The sequence below is a fragment of the Papilio xuthus genome, unplaced genomic scaffold (assembly GCF_000836235.2).
Source record: "Papilio xuthus unplaced genomic scaffold, Pxut_1.1 DF828142.1, whole genome shotgun sequence".
NCBI classification, from domain to species: Eukaryota; Metazoa; Arthropoda; class Insecta; order Lepidoptera; family Papilionidae; genus Papilio; species Papilio xuthus.
Genome location: NW_013530507.1, coordinates 1656957 through 1670701, shown reverse-complemented (window position 1 = coordinate 1670701; position 13745 = coordinate 1656957). Strand labels below are relative to the sequence as shown.

The 13745-nt window shown below is 36.2% G+C and overlaps 2 protein-coding genes across 2 annotated transcripts; both read right to left on the bottom strand.

Moving 5' to 3' along the window:
• Nucleotides 1–1282: 1282 nt before the first annotated feature.
• TER94 (Transitional endoplasmic reticulum ATPase TER94) lies at nucleotides 1283–8812 on the bottom strand. The gene is made up of 15 exons (XM_013307430.1): nucleotides 8677–8812; nucleotides 8276–8381; nucleotides 6664–6917; nucleotides 6081–6273; nucleotides 5466–5676; nucleotides 4897–5109; nucleotides 4381–4574; nucleotides 3973–4137; nucleotides 3424–3631; nucleotides 3153–3280; nucleotides 2894–3059; nucleotides 2621–2790; nucleotides 2305–2442; nucleotides 2023–2177; nucleotides 1283–1841 (listed from the first exon to the last, which is right to left on the bottom strand). Exons 1-15 carry the CDS (start codon nucleotides 8691–8693, stop codon nucleotides 1742–1744), a joined length of 2418 nt encoding a protein of 805 aa, XP_013162884.1. The 5' UTR covers nucleotides 8694–8812; the 3' UTR covers nucleotides 1283–1741.
• A 564-nt stretch (nucleotides 8813–9376) lies between these two features.
• Nucleotides 9377–11809, bottom strand: LOC106114292 (uncharacterized). The gene is made up of 4 exons (XM_013307431.1): nucleotides 11791–11809; nucleotides 11575–11723; nucleotides 11365–11476; nucleotides 9377–11296 (listed from the first exon to the last, which is right to left on the bottom strand). The coding sequence occupies exon 4, from the start codon at nucleotides 11197–11199 to the stop codon at nucleotides 10339–10341; it is 861 nt and encodes a 286-aa protein (XP_013162885.1). The 5' UTR covers nucleotides 11200–11296; nucleotides 11365–11476; nucleotides 11575–11723; nucleotides 11791–11809; the 3' UTR covers nucleotides 9377–10338.
• Between the last annotated feature and the right edge of the window lie 1936 nt (nucleotides 11810–13745).

Genomic DNA, 13745 nt, shown 5'->3' with positions numbered 1-13745 from the left:
CCGTACCTGAACTACGGCCCTTTTATATTTTTGGCGATGACGGCTCTAAAGTGTCGCTCGATAGAGACATTTGTCCAAAACCTTACCGTTCCAGCTCTTCTCATTTACCCGTCGTAGTTATAAACAAGACATGTATTTATGCAGCTTGTGATAATTTACAAGATTTTGCCGATAAAATGGAACATTTTTTTGATATTGAAAGTACAAAAGAGCCTGACCTAACGGACAGCCATGACTATACTTATGACGTACCCGTACAATATAGACCATCTGAACAACTGTTAGAATTGAAGGAACAGAGTTCTGTAATGCAAATACTACAAAAAGAAATGCCGAATACAAAAAATGTACGAACTGAATGTCTCTGTCCGTGTAGTTTACCACATTGTTTTTGTCACCATTCTCTGCAACCGATTCCATTTATTGATGAAACGAAAACTGAACAGATCGAGGAACCGAAGCTAGTCTCGGTTCAAAAAGAGTTACCGAAAGATAAAGAATTAGTGCACATTCGCGAACCTAAATGGGAGAGCTATTTTAAATTTATGAAACCTAAAACATGTCAATGCGCTAAAATTGCAAAAAAGACTCTCCAAGAGCATTTGCCGGCTTACATGAGAAACATGTCCACATTCGATTATCCGGATTTGCCAAATTACGAGCCTTGCTCTGTGAGAACCTTAAAAAGAATTGTTGAAAGAGCAAAAGGGAAAACTAAACCAGTCGCAATTCCAAAAATTCCAGAACCTACTACGAGAGATGTCGAAACGCAGTATTCTGACGTAGAATTTGAATATTTATGCTCTTGCTTCGATGCAAAACAAGCAAGAGCTATCTTAAATCATATAATGAAAGCCGTTGAAATTTATACGGAACCAGAAAAGGGTTTCAATATAGACGGCTCTCTTCCGTCGGACTACCTGATTCAACCTGTCGAATCTTTCGTAAAGAGCCGAGCGCTTTCTTTGAGCAATTTAATGAAAGAATCGCCAGAATTAAAGGAGATATTTAAAAAACAAAAATGCCCATCGGACATAGAGCAGTAAATCTTAAAATGGTATATTTAAGTACAAAGCGGTACTCGACATTTGACATTGAAAGGGGGGCGCTAGTGCGCTCTCTTTTTTTTAGTTTGATTTATGCCAACAGGATCAGATAGCCTTAATAGTCTATGGTCATTTGTTAGGGACTATTGTAATATAAACCTCAAATATTAAGGCCCATTAATGATTCAATATCAAAATTGTAGTTAGGGTTACACAATAAAAATAAAACCAAAATGTAGACTATAAAAATCTTTTTATTTATTTAAAATCACTGCGTTACACATGTCGGCAGAGCGACGTATCCTACTTACGATCAGACACCGGTAACAACGACGGTCGGCGCGCAAACTGAAGCGGACCCGAACTAAACCGATACTATTCAATAAATACATTCGCATATACCAATGAAACGAGTGACGCGCCGGAAGTAACACGTGCATACACATTCTGAATCCCATACGGGGGCTTTCGGTGCTACAACATTATACAATTCACATCAAACAAAATTTTGATACAATAAAAAAAATACTTTAAAATTTTACTAAATCGTTATTGTTAATTGAGAAGGTGAAATGATTGAGGGAGGATTGTGTTCGAAAGCCCGCTACCCACACAAACATCACTGAACCGATAATTCTTAAGTAGATGTAAAGCTATGCGCGGCAGAGGGCGCCGCCGTGTCCGCCGCGAGCCGCTTAGCTGTACAGGTCGTCGTCGCCCGCCTCGTCCTGGAACGTGGGCTGGTCGCCGCCCGACGTGCCCGTGCCGCCCGCCGCGCCACCGCTCGTCGGGAATCTGAACAACACACAATATTTAACACTAGCTGTCGCCTGCGACTCCGTCTGCATTTTGAAATTAAACTTAGAAGTTAGTCTATGTAATCTTTCAAACTATAGTCTTACATCTGTGCCAAATCTCATCTGCACAGGATCATCATATCAGAAAAAACCGCTTTAGATGGATATGGGTACGTTACCTGAAGTTGGTGCCGAAGCCGCGACTCTGCTGCAGCGTCTGCGCGAACATCTCGTACTTGCGGATGTCGTTGTCGGAGACTGAGCGCCGCGCAAACTTCATCGCCTCCTCGAAGTGGGCGCGGCTGATCTCCGGCACCGGGTCCTCCTCATCCATCTACATCAAAACACATTAATAGTCTGCAAAACCCAATCACGAAATGTCAGCCTTCGATCTCATAGAAAGTTAAGCATCAAAAGTGTGTGGAGTTAGTGAATAGAGATCAGAGCAAGTAGGTACTGACATCCATGACGGCGGCAGGTGTTTGCTGCTGGCGAGTGCGCTCGCGCTGGATCTCCGCCTCGATGGCTTGCCGGATGGCCAGCTTGCACGCGCGCTGGCACACCTCCGTCAGATCCGCACCGCTGAACCCTTGGGTCACCTGCACAACACATTAATATTATACAACATGTAATCGGTGGTATATTTCCTTTCAAATATATTGGCAGCTCTAGGTCATTGACGCACTGCACCGCCCTGCATAGAGCCGCCAAAATATTTGTATAACGTAGTGACATTAAATAGGTAATATTTTCCTTCTCACGACAGACAGTGCTCACCTTAGCGATGTAGGAGAGGTCGACGTCCTTGGCGATGGGCGACTTGCGCAGGTTGGAGCGCAGGATGGCCTCGCGCGACTTCTCGTCCGGCAGCGGGATGTAGATCAGCTGATCGAGACGGCCCGGTCGCAGAATAGCCGGGTCGATTATGTCCGGACGATTGGTCGCGCCTGGACAACACATTAGTTATATTTATTTCAAACTGCAAAATCACACATCAATCAAAACATAATTTTTTTACAAAGATCCCATCTAAAATGAACTTATAAGTACCGATGATAAAGACGTTCTTCTTGGCACCCATGCCGTCCATCTCGGTGAGGATCTGGTTGATGACTCGGTCTGCGGCGCCACCTGCGTCTGACACAGAGCCACCGCGGGACTTCGCGATGGAATCCAGCTCGTCAAAGAACAACACACACGGGGACGCCGACCGGGCCTACAGACAAAATATACATACATAAAATAATATAACATGTCTTATAAACAATACAATGCAGGTTATGGAGATTTAATATTTTTTTATGTTTACCTTGTCGAAGATGTCTCGCACGTTGGCCTCAGATTCACCGAACCACATAGTGAGCAGCTCCGGCCCCTTCACAGAGATGAAGTTGGCCTGGCACTCATTGGCAATGGCCTTCGCCAGGAGAGTTTTACCTGTACAACATTCATTCATGTTTAATTCAAACTCCACATATATATAAATTCTCTCAAACACGCGATTAAGTAAAAATTATAGACATTGGTTAGGGCTTTATGTTTGGATGAAATCTGTAGTTTATATACATGTGTATTCTTACCGCATCCCGGTGGTCCATAGAAGAGCACACCGCGCGAGGGCTGCATGCCGAACTTGAGGAACTTGTCGGGATGCTCGACAGGATACTGCACGAGCTCCTGCAGCTCCCGCTTGACGCTTTGCAGACCTCCGATGTCGGACCACGTCACATTCGGCACTTCCACCACAGTCTCGCGCAATGCCGACGGAGAAGACTTCGTCATCGCGTACTGTAATACAATCACTTTGTATAGCTTATGAACAGCATTGCTTTTACGCAAGGATTTTTTTTAATCATTTCTGATTAATAAACTACCAAATATAAACTTAAAATTAATATGCATCAATAAAATTGACTTATTGGTTTGTTGCAATAATCAATTCCAATCTAGGTTAAAGAGGTGCAAGATCTCAAAATAATGATTTTAATTTTGTTTTCATTCATATAATTACAAAATATTGGATTCTATTTAAGTTGTTTTTTTTAATCAATGAAGACAACAAAATTATCTAACAGTAGGTCTACAAAATACAATTTGATTTATATAAATACATGGAAAGTATAACTTACACGGAAGTTGTCCATAGAGACGGCGAGAGAGTTGAGAACTTCAGCATCGATCTGGTCATCCTCGAGGTCGATGAGGTCCATCTTCTCTCTGATCTGCTGCAGCGCCGCCTCCGAGCACAGGGACGCCAAGTCAGCGCCCACATGACCGTGAGACTCCGCCGCGATCTAAGATACAAATTTATATGTTTTAACATTATTAGTGACAAATTAATGAGATGGTACAAACAAAATTGTAACATGGAATAAATTCTATTATCCTCCAAGTAGGCCGAATTGATTAAGATGTTTTTATATTTAATGACCTTGCCCATATTATTTTATCTAAGTTTGTACTTTGCTAAACTTTGTGGAACAAAGTTTTTAGTAAATCAACTCTCGTCCCCTAGTTTTATGAATATATATACTAGCCTGTTCCAGATCGACATCATCACCAAGCTTCATGTTCTTGGTATGTATGCGCAGTATCTCGAGGCGGCCGGTTGCGTCGGGGATGCCGATGTCTATCTCACGGTCGAAGCGACCAAAGCGACGCAGCGCGGGGTCAATCGAGTTCGGCCTGTTCGTAGCCGCCATCACGATTACATGCGATGACTTCTTCATACCTGATAAATAATAGAAATAAGTTATTACCAACTTTTATGAATGGACAATGGATGTTTGTTTGAAGGTATCTCCAAAACGGCTGAAGGGATCTCGATGAAATTTGCCATACATATAGAACATAGTCTGAAAGAACACAAAAGTTATTATGTTTTCTTAAATACTCGCGGACGGAGTCACGGGCGACCGCTAGTTTGAGATAACTCAAATGTTGCAATGGCTTCATTATGTTAGGAATTTAAAAATGTTATGTTATTAGCAATACCCTTCAAGCACATTTATTTAGCAGGAAGAATGGACTAATCTCCAGGTAACAAAACTTACCATCCATCAAAGTCAACAGCTGCGACACGATACGACGCTCCACTTCACCGTGGGTCTTCTCACGCTTCGGTGCGATGGCATCCAGCTCATCGATGAAGATGATGGCCGGCGAGTTCTTGTCCGCCTCCTCGAAGGCCTTGCGCAAGTTCGACTCTGACTCGCCGGCCAACTTCGACATTATCTCAGGCCCGTTGATCAGGAAGAAGAATGCACCTAAACAAAAATTTTTTTTTATAAAATACTCATTTTTTTTCTTGAAGCTAATTAGTACTCATGTATAAAGCAGATGTTATTCATCCTAGCATTACTTTTTTGCCAGTTTTATTATTTTTGATGTAGGCTGTCAATTTTAAGTGGTTATGCAGCACACATCATAAACAACAATTTAATACTGACTTACTGCCGCTAAGAGAGTCTCTTAGTGTAAATTTAATATCAGATATAAAATAAAAATATAAGAGACTTTATGTAACTATTAAACAATTCCGAATGAACAAAAAACTTAATATTATTCATTATTCTAAATAATAGTCGACATGAAAACCTAGATCTAGTAAGTAAAAACTGACCTGTCTCATTAGCCACGGCGCGGGCAATCAAAGTCTTGCCAGTTCCAGGCGGGCCGTACATGAGAATACCGCGCGGGGGCTTCACGCCGATAGCCTTGAACAGTGATGGATGCCGCAGCGGCAGCTCCACCATCTCCTTGATCTGCGCCAGCTGCTTGCGGCACCCGCCGATGTCATCGTAACCCACCGCGTTCAGAGCTTCCTCCTCCTCCTAGTGATGAAGAAGACATTTTAATATGTTCACTACCATTGAACTGTCCTGCTAGTTTAATGTGAAGTTTCAGTGGCATTGTAATTGTTAACATCTACAGTGGGGTTTCCCTTTGGGCCGGTCATAGTTACCGGTCACAATAAAATTAACACATAATTAGGAAATATTCATATGAGTCAGTCCAAATAAGAATTAACAAAACTTGGTCAAAATAATCAGAAAAACATGCCAGAAATAATACCTTTTTAAGTTCTAAAAGTATATTAACTAATTGATATGAGAACACACTTTTAACACGAATTTAGCTCAAAAATTTGCTGATTGCACAATATTTAACAATGGTAATGATGCTTTTTTAAAGTGCTGAAAGTGTAGAAAATAAAGCAAAACATGGCAAAACTGACCTCACGCTTGATTGGTTCACCCTCGCAATGTATGACGGTATCAGGCGCAACAATGCAGTAGGGCGAGGGGTCCGTCTCCACCACCTTGAACTCAACAGCGCGCATACCACCGCGAACCATGAATGTATCATCACGGTGAATGGGCCTATACGCCTCCATGAAGTATGGCTTCAGATATACTTCAAACAAGTTTCTGTTTGTGAGGAAAAAAATAAAAGTTACAAATAGGACAATCTGAAAATATCTTTCACTTTTACTGTTACAGACTTTTCTTTTTAATATTCTATTATATGTTTATTAATGTAACAAAACCTAAAATTACAGAGTAAGAAGCAAGCAACCAACTTTATTAGCCGAAATAGCGAAACAACCGCAATAACAGATGCATTGCATACATTTAATCGATAGAGGAGGGGATGCACATAAGATCCTTTGAGGATGTTTCCTGTCCATCAAATTCACTTCCTTTTCCCATCATTCCTTTATAAGAAAAGGATGGGAATGGAAAGAAGACTAAAATTAAGCCTTAACATTTTTTTTACATCTGCACCAATTGTAGGTTATAGGAACTGAAACCACTCACCCAGTTAATCCTTCAACTGAATCATCGATTGGCAGGATGTGTACCCTCTTGCCGTATTTGACCGATGGGCATGGAGCGATGGATACAATATCTGACAACCTGACGCGCAAGTTGTTCCTCACTACGCGGTTCATGCGGATCTTCTCATCTGGGCAATTATCATCTGAGAGCACAATGCAAACAGTTTCTTTCCTGCGTTTGCCTTTCAGAAGAACGGTGTCACCCCTGAATAGTTGCAGTTGCTCCATTTTCGCCTGTATCGATATTTGTTACATTAGAAATTAAGAATGTTAAAAATCCTTTGTGAAGAACGCAAAATAATACTATTGAATGTCCTATTTCAGTATCTAATTTTATGTGTCTGAACATAGAATAAGAATTTAGAATTTTCTGTTACAAAACTGTATTACAATAAATTACCATCACAAATTTGTATGAGGTTCACTATAAATAATGTTTTCTGAATACAATAATGGTAGGAATTTTACAACCAATGTAGTGTAGAGAGAGATTTTAAGAGTTTAAAAATAAATTAGTTAGTAGTATAGCTTTTTCTTCTCTGCCATAACGGGTATGAAGTAAATCTAGATATAAAATTATGTTAAGCAAACATTACTATTGTGTATTAGTGACTTGGACACACACAACATTCAGATAAAAATATGCTGTGGTCTCATTTTTACTAAGGAGATAACATATTTGATGTGAATGTGTTAACCATGCAAATTCAAAACATGGGTATGAGCCATAAAAGTTATTTCCATAAAAATCTTATATATAAAATTCTTGTGTCACAATTTTCGTTCCCATATTCCTCCGAAACGGCTTGACCGATTCTCATGAAATTTTGTGAGCATATTGAGTAGGTCTGGGAATCTGCCAACATCTATATTTAATCCCGCACGGACGGAGTCGCGGGCGACAGCTAGTGTTGTATAATATAATTGGTTTCCCCTATCAATACAAATGTATCACACACAATGTTTTTCTATCTGTTAAATGAGGCAGAGGGATTTTTTTGTGTGTTTTCATATTTTGTACATTTAACATAGTTTTCAAATGAAACATGATTGATGAATGATTTAAATGATATACCCATTTGTTAAAAAAATGCCTAAGCCTACATCAAAAGTTCTTCCAAGCATCAAGAATACTGAAGTCCATGTATATTTTCTAAAACAATGTTAAGCTAGCTCTTCCTAAAATGTTGTAGCAAATGATAAATAGGAAAGAAAAGCATGAAGATCAACCTGCCTGCTTAATCATCTTAATCATGTGATGACCTCAAAGTCATAGCTTCATGGCATCTTTGACACCAATATGAAGCAAAGTACAAATGTTAGAGCCAACACTAAACAAATTATAAAGTCGAGCATAGATACGCGTGAAACCTCTGAAAGCAAGTCATTGTCCAGGCCCGATGGACAACTTCTATTGGTGAAAAACTTGGGTTAATGACAAACCTCTATAAACTAGAAAAATATTGCGGTCCCTTGGAGTCTCGCTTATCCATGTTCGGCAGTAATTCCGAAATATTTTTCCTATCAGAATGCTTTTGCGTAAGTAACCTTAGTACTGTTAGGTATAACTAATTAGACAAAGGAAATCTGACCTGTGATAATGCCACAACGGAATTGTCGTCGCTGACGGCTTCTTCCACGATGAGACGATTCGGCCTGTCCTTGCGGCGGAGGATCGCGGTGGATAAATCATCAGGGCTACAAAATAATCGATTACATTGCGAGGAAAATTAAAGCAACTAATGTTGAATATTGAAAGTATGTGGAAAACAACAGTTTACACATTTAACAACAACACAAAACACAATTATTCGTAAAAACATTGATTGATACTTATTCAACATGTGAATATTTTTCGTTTGTATTGTAATATTGCAATGAGACATGATGACAAGCTAAATTTTGATGTTGAGTTTACAGTAATCACGGTTTCATTGATTTAATGGTGTTATCCAATTTGTAAAATGTCTATTTTAAAATAATAAGCAATTACCTCTTGTTGTCTGCCATTTTAACACAAATCTAATGTATAATAGTAAATTTACAGTTTCAAAACGCCGAATGAATAGTCTCTTTCCACTTTAGAAGTGCGTGACGTTGCCGTATTTCATTTGTTCCTATCGATGACTACAGTGTTGCTAGTATATTAACAAAATATGTAGGTGTCATTCAAGTTAACACGAATTATGGATTATAGACTCTAATTTTTTTTTCGACAAATTATATTTTATTAACAATATACAAATGAATAAAAAAATTTATAGTATGGGTTGTCGTTTTATATATCGAAATATAATGTTGGTGTGAAGGGGTAAGTATTTTTTACTAATTCATGGCAACAAAATTATAAAAGCACGGTTATACCCTACCGTTATGTTGTACCGGATATAGCTACATAATTTGGTAAAGTAAATCGTAAACTATTCAATATTTGGGCTATAAAAAGATGTATGTAGAAAAACGGAATAAAAGTGGATAGCTATCAAACAAGGCAATTAAGAAATAGATACAGCATCTCACTTTAATTTGAAGTCATAGGTATTTTACAATATTTATCGTTGATGTCACGCCCTTCTTATAAGGGCTGCTTCTGGTATTACACAGTTTAAAACGAAGTTTAAGGTAAATAAAAGAAGTACAAGGTTTTTTATATTTATTATCTACATACTATAGAATGATTAGATTAAGTGCCGCTAAAGGGAAGGACTAATCAGTATTATAAAGTTGAACCTTAATTAACACTCGAAGAATAAGATAACTAAATCCTCTTGAGCTCCATCGGTTCTAATAAAACTCTTACAATGGTATATAGTGGAGTGATTGTACTTCAACCTCACCTGTCTATATAATCTTTGCCTCATCTGGTCTCTGGTTTATGGGCATGAGTAATTGTTCTTCACGACTTTAATTACTGAGTTTTCTTTCCAAGGTTTTCAATAAGTAAGACAATCGTAACCCTTTATCATTTATTTGCATCGCATTAAACTAAGACGTGTATTGGTTATATTCTTTGATAGCCCTTTTAAGTTTTAACGCTAGTTTGTTTTGATGGTTTGCACTACGGCTAGTAATATTATCTAATATTACTTGGTAAATAATTCTATGAGTTTCTTTATATATGTACAATTTATCTCCATATCCATAATCTTTCAAATCATTTATGTAATCCTTAAACATAATTCTATCATCTATTGAAAATAATTCGTCCATAGTAGAAAGGAAACCGATTCGATGGGGTAGCTCTTGATCTAAAACGTATCGATAGGATATTATCTCTTCTTTTATATCAGGCACAGGGCTTCTGCATAGTCTTTTAACATATCTATGAAATTTTCTACCGTACTTATAGTCCAAACCATTTAAACATGAACTTACAATTCTACAATATTCCACAAGTTTCTTTTCTGGAAATGAAGTTCTTAATAAATCAACGTAATCACTTAAAAAATCATAAAATAACCTATACGAATCTAAGTCATTCCTCCTTATATTTATAGCATTTTCTTTTGTACACACAATTTTAAGTACAACCACAAAAAAAGTAATGATAAAAATCTTTTTTCCATTGTTCATTGTAACGTTAGTCACATAGTCACGTGTAGCTCGGCACAGTCGTTATAATGTAACGTTTGCTTCAAAATTAATCAACGTGGTTTTACGTTTTATGTTCCTCCAAGTATTCTATCAACGCTAATCGGAATTTAGCATTTATTTCCTTTTTTACTGACTTTGGTTGTTTATGTATTCCATGAATAATAACTTTTTGAATTACAATTTCTGTTTTACGTCTAATACTGCTGATTTTCCTAACAGCGTATTTTTTTAAGCTGTAAAGATATTCGTCCATTTTGTTACTATCATATACATTAAAGATTGAATTTAGTAATACGAGAAAGTCTCGCTTTCTTGGTTTTTTGTTTCTGAAAAATGATAAAAATTCTCGAACTTTCTGTTTTAGTGCTACACTTTTTAAAATCGTCATTCTATCGATTGTCTTTGAAAAAATTCGCAATGCACGTCGAAAAGGTATTTCATATCGTGGATGTCTGAGATTAACTTTTAATATTGATAATAATTTACGATTTCTTGATGGTGGCAGATCATTGATTATTATTTTACAGAGGCTTACTATAAAATCGTGAAAATAACCCTTTTGAGAAGTGGGTGGCGGAGTTGTCGATGAATTTATTGATGGAAAATCCCCAGACATATCTTCGTTTTGTTCTTTGTTATTATTAAGAAATCGATTAAGATATTTCTTATATAAATCATCATCGCTAATGAAATATTTGCTTAATACATTATTGTCAAGTCTTCGCACATATTGTTTAATGTCGCTTGTCCGTTCATTTCTATATATATTTTTGATTTCTTTTATATTAAAAAAAGGGTAACATTTTAAAACATATCTTTTGTAATCTGTGCACCCAATTAGCGTTATTGTTGTCCCTCTGTGTAATGTAAGTAAAAATTCGCACAAGTAACAATAAAAAGATATTTTTCTTATGGTAGCCATATTCCAAACAATTTTAGTCTACGATTCAAAGACCTTTTACTTTTATTTTCTCCCTTACATTCCTAATGGCCAGCCATGTGATCGTGTATTTTATTATCTGTAATAATAATTATTTTTTATCGGTTTCCTTTTGCTTATAATATTTATTTACGTAGTATCAATTACCTGCCACAGTGCTATAGTGACGAAGGCGGCATTTAATGTATTCTTGGTAGAAAATAGTACACTACTAAATACTATGGAATCGAATGTTGCCAGTGTCCATTCATTACCCCACCTGTTGGTGAAATTAAATAGGTATGAAAGCTACCGATAGACTCCATAAATTGTATAATGTGTTATTATGATATAAGCAAAAGATTTAAATTCACCTACCACGTGATTGCAAAGCAAGATGGCGTTAAATTGTCAGTTTCATACAATAGAATACTAGTGTTGCCACCTTCTCGGTTTCTAATTTCCAAGTCTAAAAGTTTTTCTAGTACAGTTCGTTCACTAGCCACCCAGCTCAGACCATCTAGAGCCTGTGAAAAAAAATATTGTTAAAAAATAGTATTTTAATAAGTCTTTAAAAAAATTAAAATACTTAACTCTTTCAAAGAAAGCTGCTAAGAATTTTGATATTAGAATTTGTTTGTTTTCATATTTTTCTAAAGTATCTGTAAAATAAATATTTTATAAAAAAAATCATAGCGAAATTTGGCGAAATTAGTAACATTTAAAAATTATTAAACTTACGCTGTTCTGTTTCAAGGAGTTGTTTACAGATGGCCCTTTAAAACTTAAAAATCATTATTAATCTATTTTTTTATTTCTTAATTTTTAATAAAAGGATTTACGTTTACCTAAATTGCGACGCACACGATACCCGACAAGTCGTTAAAGGACCTGACAAATATCTTGTATCAGATGATTCATCATTGCTAAGGACGTAAAAATTTTAATTAGACATTATTTTTTCTATTAAAAAATAAAAAGTGTTTTTGTCGATGGTTCTGTTGATAATTTAGAATCCGAGTCCACAGACTCTACCTACGTTACTACCTTTTAACCTGATCTAGATGTCTGTGGATAGCAGTCACTTCGCTATTTTAGCTGGTTGCTTGCGCGTTTACCACCATTTACTCTAAAAAAAAAACTCACCGACCATGGACGTAATGTGCATACAATTCTTCTTGAAATACCAACATGGAAATTTCTAAACCAGTACAAGTCTTTTGGAGCTTAATGGGGAAGGATCCTAGTAGCCTATCTGCAACCATTTGGGTCAAGAAAACTATTATATAAGAAGACCACCAGGCAATAGTAGCAATGGCCCATTTATATCCTTCGCTGTTGGGCATTATCAATTGCCAAGGTCGAAGTAGCTATAAAATAAAATAATATTTTTTAGAAAACTAAGGGATGAAGGGCGAAGTATTAATAACTAATAACTGTAAGTAACTTTTTCCAGTCATAAAAGGGTTAATAAATAAATTAAACTTTGCCGTCATAATGACGAACAAAGTTTTAGATTAAATAAGGACAGTCCAAGAAATTAATTAAAAAAAAAAAAGAAATTTTAATTGTTATTATAATATTGGCAAATTGTAATAAGTTGGTACGTAATAAATAAAATCTGGATGACCGATCGGTATTTTTTTTAAATTATGTTTTTTGGAAATTATATTTAAATACTTATCATTAATAAAATGATGAAATATGAATAATATTTTTCGATCTTACCGATAGAAAAAGTTAAGTTTATGTTTAAGTTGATTATCGATAAAACACGAATAAAATGATATTTTCTAAAAATGATTCCTAGCTAGATCGATTTATCGCCCCCGAAACCCACTATATACTAAATTTTATAAAAATCGTTGGAGCCGATTCCGAGATTCCAATTATATATATAATATATAAACAAGAATTGCTCATTTAAAGATAAAAAATATAAAATATACGTACATGTAAAGTCAGAAGTGTTAATATAACAGTAAGTGTAGGGGATGTTCTTCTTTTTGTATGCATCTCGATCCATTCCCTTGCTAAAATCCCTTTTTTCTTCTCATTTGATTGATCAAATAACAACGTATCTGTATTATTAATAAATAAATAAATTATATACATTTTAATAGTAAAATATTGCAATAATATTACCTTTAAAACATGGATTGTACTCAGACCAATCGATAAAAAATATGTCATAGCGACACAATTTCCAATTTACGTATGCCACTTTTATAACCTAAAAAAAAGTTTCATTCAAATCAACCATAGTTAAGTGTATTTCCACCGTCGTGAAATTAAAACGTATCGCTATCCTTTTTACTCGCATAAAGAAATCAACATTTATTGTAAAGAGGTTACAACATAATGGAAATTTACAGTAATATAAATGTAATTTCAGTATCTTAAATACCACAGTTACCTTCAAAGTAAGAATTGTATAAATCATGGCCGCCGTCACTTCTTCCTCGGACTGTGCTAATGGTAATGTCAGTCCAAGTGTGCCAGCTTCTGCAGCCAATGCATGAAGTAATGTGGTCCAGGTTGCCTGATAA

What these genes read in the sequence shown, in the direction of transcription:
- LOC106114292 (XM_013307431.1), bottom strand. Translation starts at nt 11,199, where the DNA reads ATGGCTACCATAAGAAAAATATCTTTTTATTGTTACTTGTGCGAATTT.
- TER94 (XM_013307430.1), bottom strand. An exon ending in CCGTTGTGGCATTATCACAG is followed by an intron (nt 6,918 to 8,275) that starts GTCAGATTTCCT and finishes ATATCGATACAG; the next exon opens with GCGAAAATGGAGCAACTGCA. An exon ending in TCAGTTGAAGGATTAACTGG is followed by an intron (nt 6,274 to 6,663) that starts GTGAGTGGTTTC and finishes CCTCACAAACAG; the next exon opens with AAACTTGTTTGAAGTATATC.